This window comes from Macaca thibetana, chromosome 2, assembly GCF_024542745.1.
Source record: "Macaca thibetana thibetana isolate TM-01 chromosome 2, ASM2454274v1, whole genome shotgun sequence".
Taxonomy (NCBI): domain Eukaryota; kingdom Metazoa; phylum Chordata; class Mammalia; order Primates; family Cercopithecidae; genus Macaca; species Macaca thibetana.
In genome coordinates this window covers 106715854-106739287 of record NC_065579.1, presented here as the reverse complement: position 1 = coordinate 106739287, position 23434 = coordinate 106715854, and the positions used below count along the sequence as shown (strand labels likewise).

Here is a 23434-nt window from a genome sequence, read left to right as displayed (position 1 = left end):
TTTCTCCTGAAGGCCCAGGGTGAACCGGTCTCATAAGATTCCCCCTCCACACCACATCCCTAGGCAGCCTGACTTCTCCCATGAGAAGCACCCTGAGAACAAGTTTGAGGCCCTGAGGCCTCCCCTCCATGGCTAGGGGACTGCCACAGGGAATCACAGTCCCTGGAGTCCAAGCAATTGTGTCCTTGCATAAGTGACTTAGCCTCTCTGAACTCAGGCCAGAGCTCTGGTGCTTCCTGGGCCACTCTGGGCCTGCACTTGCCTTCAGATTGTCAGGCAGCTCCGTGCGGCCAGCGTAGCCTGGGTTCATGGTGATAAACACCGCGCAGGATGGCACCAGTGGGATCTCCACACCCTCAAACATGAAGCGTTCCACCTGCAGCAGGGAGAGGCTGACTTGCCTGGGACTAGGGTGCCGAGCCTTGTCCCCTCCTCTGAGTGGGCCCCTTGTCCCCTGGTGATGCCCCTGTCCTGGCTGTAGCTGGTAGGCCAGGCCTGGACCCCTGACCATGGGTTGGACCCTGTCTCAGGATCTGGCCTGAAACCTCAGGCCCCAGTGGCTGGCTGCCCATGGCCTCCCAACTCCTGGCTTCAGGCCCTTGGAGGTCTCCACATCTCCTGCTTCCCACTCACTCCACCCTCAATTCCCCAGCCCCAAGCAAGCTTAGCCTGACTAGGGGAGTTGAGGAGGAGGTAACTGCCAGCCTCTCAGCTCTTGTCTCCAGAACAAGGTTCCTGGCTGCCCTGCACGTGGCTAGACAGAGGACTAATGCCTGGGGCTTTCCATAAAGGTCAGGATGTAACGAGGAGGGGACTCCTTCATCCCCCGCAGCTTGGCCTGGGAGCTGCCCACAGACTGGGGTGAGGGTGTGCCCCCTGGGACAAGAGAGGCTGGACCCAGGGCGGACCCTAGCGCCTGGCTTCTCAGCCTGCAATGGGGAGCAGTATGGTGGCACGAGTGTGGCAGATCCAAGGGAGTAGAGCGGCGCCCCCAGGCTTACCCGCTGCTGCTGCGCCTTCTGGATGGTGGTGATCTGCTGCGCCACCACAGACAGCACCTCAATGTCGATGCGATTGAACTCGTCGAAGCAGGCCCAGGCCCCGGCACTGAGTGAGGCCAGAACATCGGATGGGGCACATGTGTTCAGAGCCCAACCTGGGCACCTCCCTCTGAGGGCCCCCTCCAACTCCACTCAGGAGGAAGCCCTCAGGGACAATCTCCATCAGCTCAGTCTTCAACCCACTGGCACTCCCCACCCCACTGCCCCCGGGACCAAGCCCTGATGCCTATTAACCCCTTCTGTCCCCTCCACCATCCTTTGAGGCCCCTCTCAGGCAATGTCCTCACCTAGCCCTCCCCAAGGAGAGTTTGGCTGTTCTACCCCATCCTGTGCCACCCTCAGGCCCAGCCTCACCTGGCCAGCCCCTTGAAGAACTTGCCCATGGCCATGAAGTCAAGCTGGTCAGAGCAGTTGAACACAACGGTCTGTATGGCCAAGGCCTTGCCCAGGTCTTTGGTGGTCTCAGTTTTGCCTGTGCCAGCCGGGCCAGCTGGGGCACCCCCAAACTTGAGGTGCAGGGCCCCGGTCAGTGTCAGGTAGCACCTGCAGGAGAGCGAGGAGGTGGGCTCGGGCTGCACATAGCCTAGACACTCCCCCTTTCCTTGGAATTTCCTGTGGGCTGGGGCCTGTAGCCCCATTCCCCTCTGGGGGGCCTGGGTGTGCCCAGCCCGGCTCCAGGGTCAGGACTGGGGCCTGTGGACACCTGCCCAGCGTGTTCCTTGTCCCACTTCACTGCCCTGCCCAACTTTGCCCAGGGACCCCTGGGGATGGCCAACATGTGGCCACACTTGACTTCCCTCACTCAAAACACAGCTTGAAAATCCAGCTGGTGCTAGACACAGGCAGCAAGATGACGTGACTGACTGAGGTAGGAGAGAACTATTAGAAAAGGGCTCACCCATGATGTCTCTCAGCTCAGTTCCTCTGGCACATTAAAGGAGGAATTGACGGATAAAAACAGGAAAGTGCATACCCATTAGATGCTCACTGAGTGCCACACGTGTGCTGAGAGCTCTACATGTATCAGCTCATGAAGTTCTCATTACCACCCTGAGGAGGCCTCAGAGGAAACTCAGGCACAGAGGGGTCAAGTCACCTGCCCGAAGTCATTCTGCTTGTGACGGGCAGAACTGAGATCTGAGCCCAAAGCCCTTGGTTTTAACCCTGCTCTGCTCTGATGGACTAGATCACCCCAGAGTGGCCATGGTCCCTGGACTCCTGGGCCAGAGAGAACTGGAGGGAGGGTGGGAAGGAGCAAGAAGGGAACGCTCACCTGTCGGTGAGGGGCGTGATCACCAGCCTCCCACTGTTGCCCAGGTACTCGTAGCCATAGATGAACTCAGCATTCACAGCACGGATATACAGGTCATTATTTGTCCAGTAGTACCTGGTGGTGCAGGGAGATGGGGGCCTGGCTATGGGGCTGTGGGCCACTGGGCAGGATATATAGTCAAGGAGAGAGGGTTCTTTTTGGGACTGAGGGCATCAAGGCACACATGCCCAGCTTGTCCCAGAGCCTCGAGGACAGGGACCAGCTTATTGCTAACTGACTTTCCTCTTTTCCCCTCCCCCTTCCTGGCAGCTGCTCTGGCCCTGGGGGCGCCCCCCACATCCTCACCTCAGCTGTGAGATCCACTCGAAGTCATTCACGCTGACCACATTCTCCTGGATTAGCTTGCTCACCACATCCTTGGCATGGACCTCAATGACGATTAGTGCTGACAGCACTGCCCGCTGCATACGGGACAGCTTCCCTCGCACCAGGGCCACCAGATCACTGAGCTGCAGGAGTGGGGGGCACTGTCAAAATCAGGGTACCACGAGGAGGCTCACCCTCCCCTTTCATAGAGGGTGGGCTTCCACCACGAACGGTCCCTCTATCCCGGGGGGCTCTGATGGTCTGAGTTGGGAGGGAAGCAGGGACCAGGCTGGGGGAAGAAGGAAGTAGAATGGAGACACATGCCTGGTGTCTGCCTCCCTGCAGCATGTGGTGCTGTCTGAGCCCTCAATGCCGGGAGGGGGAGCCTGGCAAGGTGCCAGAGCACAGGGCAAGGGGTACCTGCGGTACTGTGCAGGAGGGACCAGGCGCATGGCTCCCTCACTGACCCTTGGGGAGGCGGCATCGCCTCAGGCCCATCCTTCCTGTGGGTGGCTGGTTGTAAGACACTTCAAGGGTGTCTGACCTCTCCTTTAGACCCAACCCTGGGCCTCTTCCAGGCTCAATATAGGAAAAAGCTCCTGGACTGGACTGGGACTGGGCCCTCCTGTGCCATGTTGGGGGTGGAGGGGGACAGACAGGGGTCCTCTTGACTCCAACCTGCTGGCAGAGCTGGGGGAACAGCCGGCTTCTGAGGTCGCTGGCCTCCAGAGCCTCTGCCACCTCCATGGTCCAGTAGGTCTGGCACCCAGCGATGGTCACCTGGCCAGGCCAGTTCAGAACCCACTGGGTCCTGAGCATCTGGGAAGACAACATGGGCAGGCTGACCTGGACAGCTGCAGCCCCAATCCCGTTCTCTCATCTTCCTCTGAATGCTGTCTATGCTCTGGCCTTTCAGACTTGACTCCAGTTGTTGATGCCACCAGTCCCTCTAGAGCAGGGAAGCCCTTATGCTCTGGGCTTCTCGGGGTGGCAGAGATATCTCTGAACTGACTCTGCAGGCTGGGGAGTCACCTAGAGCCCAGCTGCAGGTCACGGTCATAGGGCTGAGAGAAAGACTACAGGAGAGGGCCCAGCCTGGAGTCTGGCACCCAGTGAGTGCTGGGAACGGAATAGCCGTCCCGATGATCATTAGGAGTGAGTCTCACTTTATGGAGTGTGTACAGAAAGGAAAGACTTCAGAGTCCCTCCTGAGCCCCCAGGGCCCTCATGGCTGCAGCCTGAGGACGAGGCCGGCTGGAGCAGGAGAGCACTGAGAGGAAACAGAGGGGCGCAGGGGCGGAAGACTGTATGGGCTGCGGGAGGCTCACCGTGGGGTAGGCCCTGATGGCCCTCTCAATGATGTCGTGCACACTGGCCTTCATGCTGCGCTCTACCTCCTGCAGCCAGTCCTCCACGTTGCTAGAGGGGTAGATGGAGAAGGACAACTGCACCTCCTCCCCCTCGGCCGAGTACATGTGCGTGATCTCCAGGTCCTCCTGGAACAGCAGCTGCGAGCAGTGGGGGAGCAGAAGTGGGGTCACCTCTGGTATGCCCAGATGCCCTGGCCACCACAGCCCCAGCGCTGAACCTGCCCGGTGCCCTCCACCTCAGGAAGAGAGCCCTGACTTCGCGTCCCCCCGAGAGTCTATCTTGGCTGGGCCTTCCCAGGCTGGATGGCCTGCCTTCTCCCCAGCAGTGTTCAGGCCCCAGCCCAGGCCTGGCATGAAGCAGGCTTTGGGGAAGGAGGCTGACTGCCCTGCATGTCCCCAGCCTCCCAAATAGATAAGGGAAGACAAAGCAGGTCACAGGCCTCTGGCCTCATGGGTTTTGCAGTGTGCTGGGGAGACAGGGAGCCCCTGGTGAGTTGGAAATCCAGGGCTCCCAGCCCTGAACTGGAGATTCTGCAGTTGACCTTCCTCCCACAGGCCCCGGGGGTGTCTCCAAAGACCAGGAATGTCATTTGCCACGTTTCCTGCTAAAAGGGCTCATCACAAAAGGAGAGAGGTTCTCCCTGGGAAGATGCCCCATGCTCCTGGCCCTGAGCCCCGGGCCCTGCTGCCCACCCGGGCGATGTTCTCGAAGCACTTGCGCAGGTGTGGCTGGACGGCCGTGGGGTCCTTCGTCTGCGACAAGATCTCTAGTAGTTCGTCATCTGACAGGAAGTAGAATCTGCCAGGGGAACAGGGGTGAGGAATCGGGTCGTGCAGGCTCCCTGGGCCCCAGCTGCCCCAGCACTACGGACATCCCCACACCCTAGCCTGAGCAGGGCCCTGGACGCCTCAGCCTCATGGGCAGGCAGTGGTGGAGTGGGCATGGGCCAAGTGGTGCCCACCTGGGGAAGGCACTCCGCTTGGTCTCCAGATACTCGCTGAGGCCCTTCTGCACCAGGTCCAGAATCTTGTTGCAGTCCCGCAGGCTGTCCAGCATCCTCAGGTCGGAACACACATTGATCACCTGCAGGACCCAGGCCATGCACAGAAACGGGCGGTGAGCATGGTCCAGGTAGCAAGGCAGGCTCGTCCCAGAGCACCCTCACCAGCCAGAGCTCCTCAGCAGGGACTGGGGAGGAAGATGCAGAAAAATTCTGCCTGAGCCAGTGGCTGCATCCATCAGCCCCACAGAAAAAATTCTATGGTCAAACAAGTTAGAGTTAAACAAAGCTAAAGAGTTTGCTTTGCTGCAGGACTTGTCAGGGCTTCTAAAATGCTAATATGGGCCGGGCACGGTGGCTTACACCTGTAATCCCAGTGCTTTGGGAGGCTGAGGCGGGTGGATTACCTGAGGTCAGGAGTTCGAGACCAGCCTGACCAACATGGTGAAATCCCGACTCTACTAAAAAAAAAAAAAAAAAAAAATCAGCGTGGTGGCACATGCCTGTAGTCCCAGCTACTCGGGAGGCTGAGGCAGGAGAATGGCGTGAATCCGGGAGGCGGAGCTTGCAGTGAGCCGAGATTGTGCCACTGCACTCCAGCCTGGATGACAGAGCGAGACTCTGTCTAAAAAAAAAAAAAAGACCAAATCCTTAGTAAGCCAGCTACCAGCTTTTTCTGTGTAGGGAGGGAAGAGACTAGGAAGCTACGTGACCAGGGCCCTTGGGCATCCCAGCTGCCCCTCCCACCCCCGTTGAGCTTGCCTCCCGGTTCTCATAGGCATTCTTCATGATCTTCTTCCAGATCCGCTCCATGGTCTGGTAGCGCTTGCTCTCCACAGGCAGCTGCCGGTTGATGTCCTCAGAGCTAAAGATGGGCTCCAGGTAGAGCCAGGACCGCTGACAGTTCAGCCACTCCTCCAGAACCTCCTGGGGAGGGGAGGGGCAGGGAGGGGTGTGATATGGACTGTCAGGGTCCAAGCTGGGGTTTGTCCCAATGACTGAGACATTTCACCCCACCAGCATGTTGGGCAGAGCACTGGACACCAGAGCCAGTGTCTACAGGGAGATTTCTAGATGGTGCTGTCATCTGTGATACTCCAGGGAACAAAGAGGATACAGGGATGCCTGCCCTCCAGAGAAGTCCCCACAGGACACCCAAGCCTCCAAAGGAGCTAGGGGAGCTGCTCTTCCGAAGGAAGGAACACACCCACGCCAGCAAAGCCTGCAGTGATAGGAAAGACTTGGAGCCTGGGAGACAAACCAGCCTCCTTCCTGGAAGGACTTCTGGGTCCATGACCCCAGGATTCTCTGAGATCCAATGGGTCTTGAGTGTGAGAGTCCTAAAATACTCTCTGAAACATGAGTCCAAGGGTGAGACATCTTCAAAATGAGCCATTTCCCCCTTCTGCCTCCAAAATCCCAATTCAGGATGTATCTTTTGTCTTCTCGCATCAGCGCAAACTCACACACTCATCCATTTCTTCCTCATGGGATGGGGGTCACAGTCAGCAGTGTCAGCACTGTGCCAGGCCCTGGTGGGCACTAGGGGAAATAGAATGGAACGTGGCCTGGTCCCTTCCCTCGAGGGGCCTACAGCCCACTAGGGAGCCAGTTCTGCCTCTGAATCATGGACCCAGCATGTGTAGTGGACTCCGTAAGAGGCACTGACAATGGCCTCGGTGGGAACCCCTTGAAGGAGGGTGAGGGAGATTTGGCAAGGCTGCTTGGTGCTGGGCCTTGGAGGAGATGGAAAGCGGGCATCGAACTCCAGGTCGAGTGGACAGCGTGAGCAGAGGGAGACCTGGGACAGTGCTGACCAGCTCAGGCCTCTCTGGGTGGTCCAGGCACACAGAGGAGCCCTCCTCACTTGCTTCTGGCCTTCACCGGAGGTCTCTGAACAGCTCCCAGGGAGGCCGGGGGAAAGGGATACCACAGTCACACCTGCAGGCTGGCCCTGGGACTGCCCTCCAGGGCTCTGTGGGCAGCCCTTGCCTCTGGCCTTGAGAGCCCAAGACAAGCAGAGTCCCTGGTGGCCCAGTCCCTGGTGGCCCAGTCCCCTCAACCAAGGTAGCTCCAAATGAGACGAGAATGGAAGCTCAGGACAGGGTCGGAAAGGGTACTGAGGTGCTCTGGGGCCTTGTGATATCTGGCCCAGAAAGTGTCAGTACTGGAGATCCTGGTTGTACCAAGCTCAGGCAGCCCTGGGGAGGCTGGCTGGCAGTTCTCAGGCCCATCCTCAGCCACATTTTGGGACCGAAATACTGCCCCTACACACCCTTATCTGCCTCATTCAGTAGCTGAACCTCATGGATGGAGAGCCCATCCTAGTTGCCCCCCTCTGAATGCACTGGGGCGGGGTCTGCCAGAGAGCCAGGGCTGTGTGAATAGGGGCAAGGCACTGCGACGCTTTGAACCCCACCCGGAGACCATCAGTGACACCTGTGGGCCGGGCTCTCTGAATTGGGGGAGCAATAAGGGAAGGACTGGGGGGGGCCGACCTGGGTCAGCTTCAGTTTGTTCTCCCAGGAGTTGATGCGCTGCTCAAAGGGCTTCTTGTAGGGTGAAAATGACATGCTCTGGGTCATGACGATGTGGTCGTCCAGCAGCTGCGAGGCCTCGTCCGGGCTCTTCAGGATGTAGGTGTCTGTCGCCTTGTAGGGCAGTACATTGAACAGGATGGTCGACCACTCCTTCTCCATCTTGTCCAGTGCCTGGGGTGGGGGACAAGCCAGGCTGAGTTCCGGGAGGAGCTGGTCCTGATGCTGTCTGACCAGCCCTGCCCAGGGAAGCAGCAGACAGTACCTGGCCATGACCTCCACATGGCCCCTCTGGCAAATACTCTCGGCTTGTTTGGCAACAAGTCCCATGTGAGCCCTTGTCTGAATTCAGGGCCAATTCACTCTTTTTTTTTTTTTTTTTTTTTTTTTTTTCTGAGGTGGAGTCTTGCTCTGTTACCTAGGCTGGAGTGCAGTGGCACAATCTTGGTTCACAGCAACATTTGCCTCCCAGATTCAAGCAATTCTCCTGCCTCAGCCTCCCGAGTAGCTGGGATTACAGGCGTGCGCCACCATGCCCAGATAGTTTTTGGGTTTTTATTAGAGACGGAGTTTCACTATGTTAGCCAGGCTGGTCTCAAACTTCTGACCTCAAGTGATCCACCACCTTGGCCTCCCAAAGTGCTGGGATTATAGGCATGAGCCACTGTGTTCAGCCCATTTCACTCTTACACATGTGCTGCATGTGGTTGTACATACATGTTGGGAGGCAGCTAAGATTAGCAGGAGTGTGGGCGTTGGTCTCACCTCCGGCATTTACTGTGTCACCCTGGCCAGTTGCTGAACTTTTCTGAGCCTTAATTGATGTATATTTGTTTTGTTTTGTTTTGTTTTGAGACAGGGTCTCAGTCTGTCTCCCTGGCTGGAGTGCAGTGGCATAATCACTGCTCACTGCAGCCTTGGCCTCCCAAGAAGCTGGGACCACAAGTATGTGCCACCATGCCTGGCTAATATCTTAATTTTCTGTAGAGATGGGGGTCTCCCTATGTGCCTAGGCTGGTCTCAAACTCCTGGGCTCAAGTGATCCTTCCTCCTCAGCCTCCCAAAGTGTTGGGATTTACAAGCATGTGTCACTGCACCCGGCCTGACTCAATCTGTTAAATTGAGGCTAATGCTATCAGCTCCTTCCCGGGGCTCTTGAGAGGAGTAACTGAAGAATAATAGCAATGGTGGACACTGTCAAGAACTCTATGTGCATTATTAACTCACTTTTAATAGAATGCATCTCAATCCCTGGGCCTCATGGCCCCAGGGATGGGGCTTATTACTGTCATCCTCCCAAGTGGCTGTGGTTGCCAGAGCAGGAGGCCAGGCTGTCTGGCAGGGCCTGGCTGGGGTGGTTGGGCCCACTGGTGGCTGCCCACCTGCTCGATGGCGTACTCCTTGCCAGCCACCTCGGCCACCTTGCTGATGCTCTCGATATGGTCCTGCAGGTTCATCTCGAGGCAGCGAGCAAAGGTCAGGTTGGCCTTGGGCCTGACGTTGATGTTGATCTGGTTGGACAGTGTCTCCCAGTGCCGGTTCCGCATGCCAGGGTTGCGCAGTCCCTGGATCAGCGGGATGTATGGTTTGAACTCCTCGATGCGGGCCCGGATGTCCAAAGCCACTTCCTGGCAGGCTGCCGGGTAGGACAGAAAGGCATAAGAGGCAGGCGGCAGAGGCAGGGAGGAGGAGATCAGCCGGCTTGTCTCCCTACCTGGCATGTCCTTGAACTGCTTCACGCACTTGTGCATGGTCTTGAAGGCTTCAACCACGTTCTTCTCCAGCTGCTCGGCATCAATGGCAGAGAGGGGGTCATTCATCCAGCTCTCCGACCAGCGCAGCCAGTCAGAGGCTGTGGTCCAAAGGTCCAGGTAGGGCTGGAACTCCTTCACCATCCTGGAGAGCTTGTCATACTGCAGGGACAGGAGGGCAGGGATGGGGCTGTCCTGGGACACTCCCCAGTCTCTCTCCATGCTGCCCCTTCTTGGGCCAGGTCCTCTCCCTCTCCCTTACTCCTGGCTGCTGTCCCTGACCCTGCCGCCACACACCTGGGCCTGGTCTCCCTTCTTCTCTTCCCACCCGAGATCTGGGCTCTGAGCTGTTGCACCAGGCCTGGGCTGACCCTCAGGCCTACTGCCTGGTACCAGGGGCCTCCTCAACCTGAGGGCCAGGGTTGGGCTATCTCCACTCTGCAGCCTGCTGGGTCCTGCCCCCAAATGCCAGAGCCCTGCCCCCTGGCAGCTGCATCTACATGAGATGCTTCCTCAAGCCTGGGGGGATGGGGGAAGGGTGCCTGCAGGAGGCCTACATTGGTGATGGGCAAGCCGAAGATGCGCTCGCGGTTGTTGTAGAGCATGGCCAGCTGCTGGCAGTCCTTCAGCTGCTTCTTAACGCGCCGCACCTCGTTGGCGATCTCGTGTGCTCGCGAAATCTCCACGTGGATGGAAAAGCCAGCTACCACCAGCTGCAGGCCAAGGAGCAATGAATGGGTCAGATGCCCCTGCAGCCCTACTTGTGTCCACGCCTTCCCATGCAAACCCAGGGAACCAGAGGTCCCAGGACATCCACTCCTCTCAGTTCTAAGGAGGTTGTTCTCCTGGAGTGAGCAGGTTCCTCACAGAAAGGCCAGGGGAGACCCAGTGCCCTGACACTGTGCCCACTGCCCAGTGGGCTGCCAAGGACACAACAGAAGAGCTGAGAGCTTTACTACTCTGAATCTTTCTGGAGCTTGCTGCCTAGGCATCTCTTTGGCCTTTGGGTTCATTCTTTCAGCCATTTATTCATTCATCCATCTGCTCGCCCATCACATGTTGACTTAGCACCTCCTGAATGCAAGAAGTGAGGCCAGGCCCTGGAGAACTGTGTGTGCGTGTGGTGGGGGGTGTGTCCAGCACCAAGCCTGCAGCTGTGCCCCACCTGCAGCCCTTCCAGCTTCTCTTGGAAGTTGTTCTGATCCATGATCTGGATTTTGCGGAACTTCTCCTCATCCTCCACATGCTGCTGCTGCACCAGCTCTATCTGCCCAAGGATCTTAGAAGGCCAGTTGCTGGCAATCCATCTGGCCGGGATGGGGGTGGGGATTGGGAGAAATATCGCGGCTGAAGTGGTGGAGTGGCAAGGCCAGGCAGGGGCATCCCACCAGGCACCCAGGCAGCCAGAGAGAAGGGGGATCAGGGGAAATCCAGGCAGCTGTGGAGGCCCCTTGGGGCCGGACAGCTGGGAAGTGCAGGTGAGCTGGGAGGCACTACTGCCACCATCAGGGAGGCTGCCCTGCCCACTGGGAGCTGCAGTCTGCATCCAGTGAGATGCAGACCCAAGGTGCCCAGTGCAGTGATGGGGACCAAGGGGAAGTGAGAGGAGTGAGGCTGAGTTCCCCTCTTAAGCCTCAAGGGCCAGAGGGGCCTTTCCTCAGAGGAGGCAAAGCCACAGTTTCTAGCCAGGGCCCTCAGGCCAGCTGCCTTCAGGTCAGACCAACTCCCTTTGCCCAGCTGACATAGGGGATCTGTGGGATGTGGGGATTCCATCTGCAGCCGGCCTAGGGATGCTGACCCTGGGGGAGCTCCCCCTGAGCATCCGGGTGCCCTGTCTGCCAGTGTCTCCCTCTCCTGGGCAGGGCCCTGACGGTCCTGACTCCCCCAACACCTGTGAGGCAGCAATGGGTGTGGGGTCTCTGGCGGCCTCAGTATGGCTTGGTTGGAAAAGGGCACCTAAGGCTGTTTCCCACAAGGCTTTTGACTTGGGTGGGGACAAATGCCCCTCTCCAGGGATTGCCCACCAGGCTGAGCTTTGCCTCTCTCGGTGCTCCCAAGAACCCCAAAGGGCACCAGCCACAAACAGGAAACCCTAGGTCCACAGTAAAATACGTGTGTCAGGCTGGGCGCGGTGGCTCACGCCTGTAATCCTAGCAGTTTGGGAGGGCAAGGCAGGCGGATCACCTGAGGTCAGGAATTCAAGACCGGCCTGGCCAACATGATGAAACCCCGTCTCTACTGAAAATACAAAAATTAGCCAGGCTTGGTGGTGGGCACCTGTAATCCCAGCTACTCAGGAGGCTGAGGCAGGGAGAATCACTTGAACCCGGGAGGCAGAGGTCACAATGAGCTGAGATCGTGCCACTGCACTCCAGCCTGGGTGACAGAGCAAAACCCTGTCTCAAAAAATAAACAAGCAAAATGTGTGCCAGGCCACTGACAGGACAGAGACAGGGTTGGGGAGCCACTGAGGCCAAGAGGCCCAAATGAATTCCCTCTGCCCCACTGGCCACCTGGCCCTGGCTGCTCTCGGCCCATGTGTGGAGCCCTGGCCTCTGGAATCTCAGTGGGGCGTTTCTGGGGAGACTGTACAGACTGTGGCAGCCAGGGCATTTGGGAGCCTCTGCAGCTCAGCAGCTCCCCTCACGTTCCAACCCGCACCTGGCATGGGGGTCAAGCTCCCACTCACTTGTCATTGAAGTCATCTGAGCTGAGGTTGTAGAGGAATTCATCCATGACCTGGTAGTCATCCATGACCTTCACAATCCGCTCCTGCACAGACAGGTGGTAATGAGACTGCATGTGTGCCAGGGAGGGGTGGGTAATCGGAACCTGGCTCCCCAGAGAGACGGGTGCTAGACAGGGGCTGCTCTCTTTCAGATCAGGAGGCCTGGGCCAGGAGAGGAGGCCCAGGGTGCAAGGGCAGCATCAGGCTCAGGGTTCCAACAGCCATGGCCACCACACCTCCAGCTTCCATCCCCCGACCCCCAGACAGCAGAGCTCTGAAGCCCCGGCTCACAACCCCCTAAACCCCAACTGTCCTCTGTCCAACTACCTCACCCTCAGCCTCCTGGGTCCTGACCTCCCAGTCCGTGCCTGACCCAGCCCTCGGACTCTTAACACCAGCCCTGTGCCTCCCTGGCCCCAGTGCCCGTGTGCCTGCCTCACCTCCAGGCCCACCAGCCTCTCCGGGATGCCCTTCATCCACTCTCGCAGCTCAGCCAACTCCTCAATGCTGTTGGGTTTCTCATAGATCTTGCGGCTGATGCTGCGGAACTCATCGCAGATCTGGCAGTGGGAGGAGGCACTGGGGAGGGCAGCGTGCTGCTCCCTTGCCTTCCCTCGCCTGCTCCTCCTCCTCGGTCTCCCGCATCTCCCAACAGGTAACTGTCCCCTCCCCCAAAACATCTTGCGGCGCTTTCCAAGAGGGGTGCTCTTGGTGGGCTCCCTGGGTTGCTGAGGACTGTCAGTGGGGCAAGGGCGTGACTCGGCACACCTCACCCTCTCAGCCTCCTCCAGCCCTATCAACACACGCAGGGCTTCTGAGGCCTGTGCTCGAATCCCCTAGCTCCATGAAACAAGTCCATCAAGGGCTTGTTTCCTTCGTGAGGCTTCCCAGGCCTCTACAAGTCTGGGGAAGGAGGTGGAAATCCCCATTTCCTGGGACCTTCCATATGGGACAACTCCCCGCAGACAGGCAGGGATGGGGCAGGGTGATTTCCAGCTCCTTCCCTTGGCCTGGGCGTCCGCAGACACCCCAGACCCTGCCTGGGGACATACTGCCGTGTATGTGAGGGTCCGTGTGTGCTGCTCTGGTCACTGAGGTGGGGCAGGTGGGCACTTACGCTGTCCACTTCCTTGTGCAGGTTCTTGGCAAGGATGTCCAGCATGGAAGTGGCCAGGGCCTTGCGCTTCTTGGACAGGCTCTGCTTGACGTTGTCAGTGTTGATGTAGAAAGGCCCAATGATGATGCTGCTGGGCAGTGAGCTGTCCAGGATCTCCTTCTCCTGCAAGTGGGTGAGCACCACCTCCCGCACCTCCTGGGCCAACAGGCCCTGCGTCTGGTAGGCTCTGAGGACAGCAAGCACACGGGAGGGGGCAGAGGACGGTGAGCAGAGTGGGCAGGGGATACACATGCACAGACACACGGACACGCTCCAGCGCGCATGGGCACACGTACGCACTTGAGGAAGGAGGCAATGTCATTGTTGTTCAGCTCCAGGTATTTTCGGTACTCCTTGGCATAGGCCTGCAGTGGGATCATGGCCTTGGACACAGCACTGGCAATGGTGGCCCGTAGCTCTTCCACCAGTGGCTCATGAAGGCCCACTGACTCCAGCAGGGGGTCACCGCTGATGAAGATGTCCTCCATCACCAGCTGCGGAGGGAAGGCATGGGGCAGGGCAGACCTGGATGAGCCAGGGGGTGAATGGGCAGAGGGGAGATGGGGAGTCCTCCCGAGGAGCAAGCAGGGGCAGGATGTGGCCTGAAGCCTAGTGGGCAGCAGGGTGCCAAACGCAGAGAGCGGGGATGCAGGGGGAGGAGGGAGTTTGCTGTGCTGTCTCTTTACAAGGCCAGAAGCCCCTGTGAGGCCCACCAAGGGGCAGCATCTTTCTCTGCCTGGGCATGACTCTGCCTGGGCCTGACTCAGCCCAGGACCAAGGGAAGGTGCAGAAAAGACAACCGGGTGATGAAGGCTCTGACTGACCAGCAAGGGAGACAAGAAGGGCTAGGGTTACAGGGGCTCTTGGGCCTGGAAGTGGGCTGTGTGCAGCTGGGTGTGTGTGCAGTGGCAGTGACTGGTGGGGACTTTGGACAGAGGGTCTGTATGTGGAAGCCAGCCCGTGTCCACCTCTGGAGATGAAGAGAGAGGCCAAGAGCTGGGTGGGATCAAGAGCATGGGGTCTGCATCAGATCTGGCTGTAGCAGCAGAGGTCCAGCAAGCCCAGGGTTCAGATCGCAGTTCCGACACTTGGCAGCTATGCAAACTTAGGTTAACTATTACACTTCTCCAAGCCTCACCTACAAAATCTGACACTAGCAGCTACACAATCTTAGGCTATTACACTTCTCCAAGCCCCACCTACAGAATGCGAGGGTTAATAGGTCACAGTGCAGCTTGTGATGAGCATTAAATGGGATACTTGAGAGTTACAGGGCTGAGCGTGCTGCCTGCCCGACAGGAGGCCTGTGATACAGCTGAACTGCAGCAGTACCCCGAGCTCAGGGAGCCATCAGCAGCCAGGGCAGCAGGTGCATGGGGCCTGCTCAGGCTGCAGCATGTACCTTCTCCAGCTGGGGCACAGCATGGGTGGCCAGGATGCCCTTGTCAAAGAGGTTCAGCAGAGATGTCTCAAACTGCTCCAGTGGGGTGCTATAGTGCACCCCGGAGCTGTCCAGCACCAGGTCCACAATGAACAGGGGATTCTTCCGGGGCCTGCAGGCAATAGCGGGTTGACTGTGGGCAAAGGCCTAGGAGGCCTGCGTGCAGGGGCGGCCCTCTGTCCTTCTTGCCAGCGCTATGACTCTCAAGCCTCTTCATGTACAATACTTGCCTTCTCCTTCCTCCCAGACACCTCCAGGTTATCAGACAGGAAGACCCAGGCCAACCAAATAGGTTCCTCTGCTCCTAACATGCCCCGAGGTCCACAAGCGCCACAAGAGAGGGAGGCTCCCAACCCCTGTGCTGAGGTTGCCAGGGCCTAGGCATTGTGACCCCCACACTCTCCCTGGGAGCCCATCTTCCTTGGCTTCGCATCTCCGTTACACAGCAAGAACCAAGCCTGGATCCCAGCTGGGGCCCTCTGATGGTTTCTAACTGTACTTAGAATAAATCCAGCCCCCAGCTCAGACTTCAGGAGGCCCCGTGAGATCTGGCCTGGTCCCTGCAAGCTCTCCCACTCCATCCTGAGCAGCCCTCCCTCCCCTCACCCATTCCAGCCACACTGGCCAGCCTTTCCTTCCTCAACTGTGCCAGGCTCATCCTCCCCTTGGTGCCTCCGCCCATGCTGATCTCTCCGCCTGTACCTGCCTCCACCTTGCATCACCTCATAACTTGTTTCTTCTTAACATCTCAGGTCTTGGCACAGATGCCTGACCCCCTGGCAAAGGCCCACCCCCAGTGTCCACCATGGCCCCTGCCAAAACCGGCAATGACTGTGTGTATTTATTTATCTGCTTGCTGCCTGTCTTTCCCATGAGACCAGGGACTGGGCCTCTCTTGTTCCCCTAGAACCATGCCTGGTTCACAGCAAGTGCTCAAAGAATATTTCTGCACTGAGTAACTCAATGATCGAGTAAATGAAGGTCACCAGAAGCAATGCAAGCCAGGGTTGGTGGGACATTGTCCAGCAGACTGCAGGGAGCTCAGCTCTGGCTCTCCCTAATGCCTGGGACCTGGCACGGATGGGCACCCTGGCCCTGGTCCTTGACCCTGCTCCATCCCAACCACTGGGGCCTAGCAAGGAACAGTTCTGGTGTTAAGAGGTGCCTCCGCCCAGCTGGGCCCCACCTGTAGGGGCTGTTAATTAAGTCGTCACCCCAGACCATGTCATCGGTGCAGTTAAGTACGCTGCAGCAGGCGTCACTGATGAACTGTGAGAAGCTGGCAAGTGAGTCCTGCACCAGGAAGCGCAGCGTGTCCTGCAGCATGTACTTCACCAGCTCCATCAGCTTGCGCAGCTTGGACATGAGGTACACTTCCCAGTTGGTCTCGTAGAGGTTGTACCAGCCCTTGCTCATGTCGCGCAGGCTGCTGCGCATGGCCACCTTCAGCGAGCTGATCCAGCTGTCCTTGAGGAACATCTGCACCTGGAGTGGCCACAGGCATCATCACATGGCCACCCTGGGGACCCACCACCTATAGCTGCACTTAAGGACTCTACCACCAGGGCGCTTGGGGTGGCTCAGGGCTCATCTGACTGCAGAGGGATGTCCCCTACCCCAACTTATTGCCAAACCCTGCCAACCAACAGCCTCATGTGACCCTGGGGGCTCAGGGCTGCTGGGCGGGGAAGGAGGGAAGAAAGGAGGGACGGAGGGAGGACAGGGCAGCAGAAGTGGGACTTTCCCTCCAGGCATGAGAGAGAGAGACAGAGACCCAGAGAATGAGATGAGAGAAGCAGAGAGACAGAGAACAAGACTAAAATGGGCCGAGAGGGAAAGACACAGAGAATGAGGCAGAGACACAGACAGAGACAGAGTGGAGTGCGGAGGGGGTGCACCCCCACCTCCCTCATGCCGTAATCCACAGGTCAACATGGGGGTGCCTGAGGTTCCTGCTCCCCCTTCTAAGACAAGGGATCTGCTTCAGAGGCAACCACAGTTGGGATGGAAAAGGTTTGGAAAGAAAGCCTGCCCTGGTTTTCCCTTCTCTCCAAGAGAGCCTCCAATAAGGTCTCCAATAAGGTCTAGGAAGAGGCTGAGGCTAGGTTTTGAGAAAAGCAGGGGCTCACAGCCTCACCACGTGGCCCATTGACCCTGGCCTTCTGCTGCGGCTCAGAACTGTGCCTGCCAGCTCCAAGGGTCTGCCCTGCGCTTGCCCCTCTGTGCCCTTGATGCCCACAAACCTGGGAGAAGGTCTGTGACTGGATCTGCTCAAACTCCTCCAGTCGGCTGTACTTGGAGAGGTTCGAGTGGAACAGGGACATGGTGGTCACCTTGTTGCACTCGGCCCTCACCTTGCTGAGGGCCGTGATGACCTCTGGCCGTGTGAGCAGGGACACGAAAGTGAAGTCCTCCTTCTGCTCCCGGAAGTGGTACTTGGGGACACTCACCAGCCCTGTAGGGGTAGGGGCCAAGGGCCAGGATCAGACCCTACCTGGCCAAACCAGGGGACAGGACAGATTCACAGGGTGCTTGATGGAGGGCTGTGACTCCTGCCTTCTCCCTGAAGAGTGACTGGAGTTCCCAGAGCCCCGCCTTTCCTTAGTTTGCCGGAGTGGTGCTGCAGCTTTTCAGTGAGGTGCCTACTCTGAGAATGGGTAAAAGAATTCCTTCCAGGACCCCCTAGTCACAGGCTCCTCTGAGAAGTAGATGAGAACTGAGAACCCTCTCCTCATCCACTCCTGCCCGTGCTGCACACAAGCTCAAGGTCTGTCCACAGCCTGCCCTGGGGCACCAAGGAAGGAAAGGGTAGGTACCAGGACCTCTCGGAATGCCCACTGTCCATACCCCAGCCTGCGTCCTGAGTACATGACAAGCAGGAAGCTGAGTCTAGGAAGGTTGGCAGGTGAGTTGAAAGCAAGGAGGGTTCTCGGGCCCCGGGGTCCTGCTCTGAGACTCGGTCTCCTCTCTTGCTACTGGAGGAAGAAGGACTATCCTCTAGGTCAGATCAGCAGAGCCCCTTCCATCTACTGCTGCAGCATCATTTCCTAGTACACATTCACCTTGCAACTTCTGTGCTATTCCCACTAATATGTTCAAAAACAGCCTTCTTCCCCTTCCCCCCATCCAGAGCCCTCCAGGCAGCAGGGACAAGTGAGACAAGTGCTGGGGACAGGGGAGGTGCAGGGAGTGTCGGGCTGATGATGTCCACAGTGGCAGGGCAGATGATCCTGGAGGGGAAGGTGGGAGGGGGCTCTGGCCAGGTGGATGGCCATGGGGCCCGTCTTGGTCCAGTGACCCTCACCTTGCTCAGGCACCTGCTCCTCCTCCTTCTTGGGGAGGGTCACGTAGGAGAAGGTCTGGGGCTTGGAAGAGACAATGTGGTCAAAGTTGATTTTGTTCATGCTGCGCTCATAGTCCAGGCTCACTTCTCTGGCGAGACTGCTGAGGTGCTCTAGAACCCTGCCCATGGAGATGAGAGATGGGGGAATCAGGGGCTCCACACCCTGTGAACCCCAGCCGGGGGCCAGGCTCTCCTCTGGCATGGACCTGGGGACACGCATTTAGGGCTTCCCTTCTGGATTCATGGGCATACCCCTGCCCGGCCCTGAGCCACTAACATTCAAGTGTGCCTCCCCTGCTTCTTTCATGCCCCTTGTCCCCATTTTCTGTCCCCCATTTTCTGCCCCTGGTCCCCGTTTTCTGTCCCCCATTTTCTGCCCCTGGTCCCCATTTTCTGTCCCCCATTTTCTGCCCCTTGTCCCCATTTTCTGTTGTCAGTCTCTGGGAGCCAAGGCAGGCCCCAAAGCAGTCGGACGGGGTGTAGGAAGTCCTGGGCCTGGAAGCCTCAGAGAACTGCCACTCACTGCCTGCACCTCCCCCACCCGCTGCCCCATGGCTCAGTGAAAGATGCCTGCCACTGAGCTCCTTTGCTTTCACTGAGCAATCACAGCAGCACCTGGAAGGTGCTGAGAACTCAGGATGTGCAAGACCATGACTGGGCCTGAGGGTAGGTGACCCCTGCACTTCACCCTGACACTGGGCTCCGAGATCGGAAATCAGCAGACCTGGCGTGAGCGTGCACACCATCTACCCCGTCCTCACACAGGCAGACCCCTTGGAGGCCATTTCACTCACTTGCTCGCTCGCTCACTCACTCGCTCACTCACTCCTCAGCACATGTTGCCTATGCCCCTGTGTTCCGGCACCTGGCTTGCTCAGGCCTTATCTGAGCCAGCCGGTGTCTCCGTCCTTTGTGGACAGCCCTTTCTGTTCCTTGAGTTGGTCTCTTCCATTGATCTCTCCCTCCCTCCCGCCTCTGCCACCCCTGAACAGTCCCATCAGCCCTGGTAATGGCACCACAAGGGAATCTCAGTTTCCTGCAGCCCACACTTGCACCAGAGCTGCGGGATGTTGGAGAACTTCACAGGCAGGGGACTGGTCTCACCTTCAACACACCCTCAACCTGACCTAGAAATCCATTCACTCCCTCGGAACCTGGAAAAGAGTCTTTCTCACCTTCTCTGCCAACTCACAGACATGCCCTCCCTCACTGGGTGAAGTCCATCAAATTTCATCTGGAACTCAGAAGCCATTGGACAGAAATGACCCCATTTCCACACCCCGGAATCTCCCTGCCTTCTGCCAGGGTAGAAAACATGCCCTGCTCACAGGAAGAGCCCAGCAAGCTTCCCTTCATGGGAGCCCCTCTTTTCAGCCACCTCAGTCTCTTTGCCTTCCCTCCCACGCCCTCCCAGGGGTCCCCACACACTCCGGTGTGTCCCACATTAGAAGCTGCCCCTTGACTTCCTTCCCTCCCTTGACTTTATCTCTTTGTGTTTCTTTATGGAAAAACTGGTGTGCTCACTTCTTCCCATCCTCATCTCTCCTCTTGCTGCCCCTGAGACTGCTCCAGGCTCTGCCTCATCTCACTGGACTCTCAGAGACTTGGCACAGTGGCTCCCTCCTACTCTGCTGCACCGCTGTCCTCGTGGAGCTTCTGGGACACCCTTCCCCTGGATCTTTCTCACCTCCCTGACTTCTAAAAACTGCCTGTGCCAGGGGTCCTGAGACCTCTCGTCTTCCCCAGCTACACCTCCCACCAGGTGAACTCCTCTAGCCTTGGACTCTGAACACCACCTATTCTATTCAGCCAGAACCCTCACACCTATCTGCAGTTCTCTCCCCTCATTTATCCACCAGCCCACTCAACACTGACACTGGAAGCCTCACAACATGTCAGAACTAGCACGTCGGAAAGCAAGCTCTTCATTTCTGTCCATGACCGTCACTTGCTTGCTCCCAACCCCCACTAGCCTCCTTGTCTCTGAACAGCAGTGCACACACCCTGCTAATCAAAGCCCTAGGGAGGGGGTCCCTGGTCTCTTCCCGCTACTGGATGGGCAACACCATGACCGGGCCCGAGGGTGGGTGACCCCTGCACCTGATCCTGAAATTGGGCTTTGAGATTGGAAATCCCTAGATCTGGGGTGAGCTTGCATTTAGTCCATTAGCAGCTCTCATTGGCTCCACCTCTGAGGAAACCTCAAATATATCTCTTTCTCCCCTGCTACTCAGCTACTATTCTGGTTCAAGCCACCGTCATGGTCTCTGGCCCTGATTATGGCATTAGTCTCCTCGTTGATCTCCCTGCTTCCATTCTTGCCCCCTTACAACTCATTCTCCACTGGAGTTGGAAAAAGATATCTTAAATATGTAAATGATCAAGCCACTCCTCTGCTCACCACCACCCATGGCTTGCACAGACTGTCAGCCTGTGGCCGCATCTCTGCCCCTGCATGTGGTCCAGCCTCTCCGACCAACATCTCTCTCTCTGCATCCCAGCCACAGTAACCCTGTCCTGCTTCTCAAGTACCACAAACTTGTCCCTACCTCAGCCTCAGGACTGCTGTTCCTTCTGCCAGAATCCTCTTCTTCCCTTATTTTTTTAAACCTCAACTCAAATGTTATCACCACTATGAGGAAGGCTTTCCCTGACCGCCTAATATAAAGAAGCCCTTCTGAGACACCTCTATTCCCTTCTCTCACTTGGTCTTCACAGCACTTATCAGAACCCTAAATCACCCAGAGTTTTCATTGTCTGTCTTTCTGGCCAGGCGGAGAGTCCCCAGGGTGCAGGCTGTTTGTTGGAAATGTTCACTGCTATGTCCCCAGTGCCTGACACAAGACGGGTACTTCCATACATGGCTGCTTGCTGGCCTGACATCCACTCCCTCCCTTCTTCCTCAGTTTTGTTCTAGAATTCCATCCTTCCTCACTTGACTCAGGGGAAGATGACTACAGCCCCAGCTCCAGGGGTACATCTCAGCTAGTCCAAGCCAATCGTGGTGGAACTTACGCCAACTGCAGTTGGTTTAGGAGTGGGAGCATGTCCCAGTTATGATCAACCACTGATGCAGAGATATGAAAGTCAAGCCCTCTGCAGTGAGCTAAGATTGCTCCACTGCACTCTAGCCTGGGGGACAGAGCAAGACCCTGTCTCAAAAAAAAAAAAAGTCAAGCCCTCTTGTTCTGGCTCCCTCCAGGACAAATTCGGTGGTGCCATGCTTGCTCCAGAGTTTCCCACAGGAACTAGACTTCTCAAACCATATTTCACCAGCTGCTTCTTCTATTATACCCCCTGCTTCCTTCACTTCCTTGTAGATTTCTCCTGAGAGGATTTCATCAATCACTTGCACAAGAATCCCCAAATCAGGGTCTGCTTCTAGGGAATCCAATTGAAGACAACCCTTGTTGTGGTCATGAAACTGCTGCTGCCATCTCGCCTGAAGATGAAGCCAGCATACACTGCAGACAGAGCCCTGATGCACCAACCTTGGGGTGGCCTGCATTGGTTTTCCTGCTACAGGTACAGGAATGCACTTCCCTACTGTCTAAGCCAATCTGAGATCAGCATCTTTTATACTTAAAGCCAAAAACATTATAAACTGAATAAAATTCAAGAAACAGAATTCTGGACAGCCAAGGTAAGGTGGCTACATTGATTCAAATTTCCCAACACACCCTAGGAAGGAAGGAAGGGAGGGAAGGAAAGAAGGAAGGAAGGAAAGAAGAAAAAGCTAACACTACCAAAACCCACACCTTTAGCACAACTAGAATAAGCAGAATGCCTAGATTTCAAATTATCTTTAAATTAAATACATAAACATCTATCTCCAGTGAGCTGTCTCTCACACTCTTGCTACAAGTTTTCACAGAGAACAAGGGTAGTCTAAGAAAAACTGCAGAAAAGGGAAATAGTGGTAACCCCAAGATAGATCTAAAATCCTACCAGAGGTCGGGCGCAGTGGCTCACGCCTGTAATCCCAGCACTTTGGGAGGCTGAGGTAGGTGGATCACCTGAGGTCAGGAGTTCAAGAACAGCCTGGCCAACATGGTGAAACCCTGTCTCTACTAAAAATACAAAAATTAGCCAGGCGTGGTGGTGAGCGACTATAGTCCCAGCTACTCAAGAGGCTGAGGCAGGAGAATCATTTGAACAGAGACGGCAGAGGTTGCAGTAAGACGAGATCGCACCACTGCACTCCAGGCTGGGTGACAGAGGAAGACTTCATCTCAATAAATAAATAAATAAATAAAATAAAATAAAATAAAATAAAATAAAATCCCACCAGAAAGAGAAAGTAACCCCGGCTGCGCACAGTGGCTAATGCCTGTAATCACAGCACTTTGGGAGGCCGATGTGGGTGGATGAATTGAGCCCAGGAATTCGAGACCAGCCTGGGCAACAAAGTGAGACCCCCGTCTCTACAAAAAATTAAAAAATAGCGGGTGTGGTGGCACATGCCTGTAGTCCCAGCTACCAGGGAGGCTGAGGCAGGAGGATTACTTGAGCCCAAGAGTTTGAGGTTGCAGTTAGCTGTGATTGCGCCACGGCACTCCAGCCTGAGTGAAAGAGAGAGACCGTATCTCAAAAAAAGAGAAAGTGACCCTAACTGTAAAAATACTGGAAAAAATCCCAGGTAAATCAGAGCACTTACTACAAGGAAGGGACTTAAGGACATGCAATTCAAGGCAGTATTCTTTGAAAGGCATGACTTACGGGACAGGAGGTAGAAGGAAAGGGGTCCTTTGCAGACTGGAGGGTAAGGGAAAAGAAGCAAAAGTGAAATTTTGAGTTCTGCAAGATAAGAGGACAAAAACGTTGGAGGACCCACATCCCTCTCCCCAGCACATATGTACACACACACACACACACACACACACACACACACACACACACGAACACGGCATTCTAAAAAAAAAAAAAAAAAAAACTAGTGTGCAATACTGACAGAGGAGGGCGCCTTTGAACTAGAAAGCTTGCAAATCACTCCAAATCCTGAAATGAACAGGTGAAAGCTGACTACATTTGCTTCTATAAGAAAAAGAGAGCATCTTTTAGCTTTGTTTGTACGTTTGAGAAGATGAGAGCATCTTAACTGATAAAATTCCCATCACCCTTAAAAAAAATAAACAAGGACCAAGCAGAAGAAAACTGTAACACAACACTTCAGCTAAATAGCCTTAAACAAGTGTTTGGGCATCTGAAAAACCACCTTGAATCAGAAATTCAAAAATAAAACATATAAATGGACAAATGTCGGTAAGAAAAGAGACTTCCTTAAGCTCAAGGAAAAAGTAGAAAATAAAATTATCTTGGGGAGGAAGGTGCCCAAGAGAAAATAGAGTCAAATCAAAGCATAATGAAGTAAACTGAAGAAAGGCAGGATATAACCAAAAGAATAAAA

The 23434-nt window shown here is 56.2% G+C and overlaps 1 protein-coding gene across 1 annotated transcript in view; it reads right to left on the bottom strand.

The window, feature by feature from the left end:
- Positions 1 to 23434, bottom strand: part of DNAH1 (dynein axonemal heavy chain 1) — an 86858-nt gene that overhangs the window by 37802 nt on the left and 25622 nt on the right. The window contains exons 10-32 of the mRNA XM_050781042.1: positions 17989 to 18146; positions 16928 to 17139; positions 15871 to 16169; positions 14646 to 14796; positions 13544 to 13737; positions 13205 to 13430; positions 12528 to 12647; positions 12049 to 12131; positions 10525 to 10666; positions 9917 to 10072; positions 9323 to 9521; positions 8991 to 9244; positions 7570 to 7782; positions 5834 to 5998; positions 5033 to 5154; positions 4764 to 4869; positions 4029 to 4208; positions 3379 to 3519; positions 2680 to 2843; positions 2335 to 2448; positions 1416 to 1604; positions 1002 to 1107; positions 263 to 376 (exon numbers count right to left, since the gene is read on the bottom strand). Coding sequence (XP_050636999.1) covers positions 263 to 376; positions 1002 to 1107; positions 1416 to 1604; positions 2335 to 2448; positions 2680 to 2843; positions 3379 to 3519; positions 4029 to 4208; positions 4764 to 4869; positions 5033 to 5154; positions 5834 to 5998; positions 7570 to 7782; positions 8991 to 9244; positions 9323 to 9521; positions 9917 to 10072; positions 10525 to 10666; positions 12049 to 12131; positions 12528 to 12647; positions 13205 to 13430; positions 13544 to 13737; positions 14646 to 14796; positions 15871 to 16169; positions 16928 to 17139; positions 17989 to 18146 — 3808 coding nt within the window. The remainder of the gene's footprint in view (positions 1 to 262; positions 377 to 1001; positions 1108 to 1415; positions 1605 to 2334; positions 2449 to 2679; positions 2844 to 3378; positions 3520 to 4028; positions 4209 to 4763; positions 4870 to 5032; positions 5155 to 5833; positions 5999 to 7569; positions 7783 to 8990; positions 9245 to 9322; positions 9522 to 9916; positions 10073 to 10524; positions 10667 to 12048; positions 12132 to 12527; positions 12648 to 13204; positions 13431 to 13543; positions 13738 to 14645; positions 14797 to 15870; positions 16170 to 16927; positions 17140 to 17988; positions 18147 to 23434) is intronic.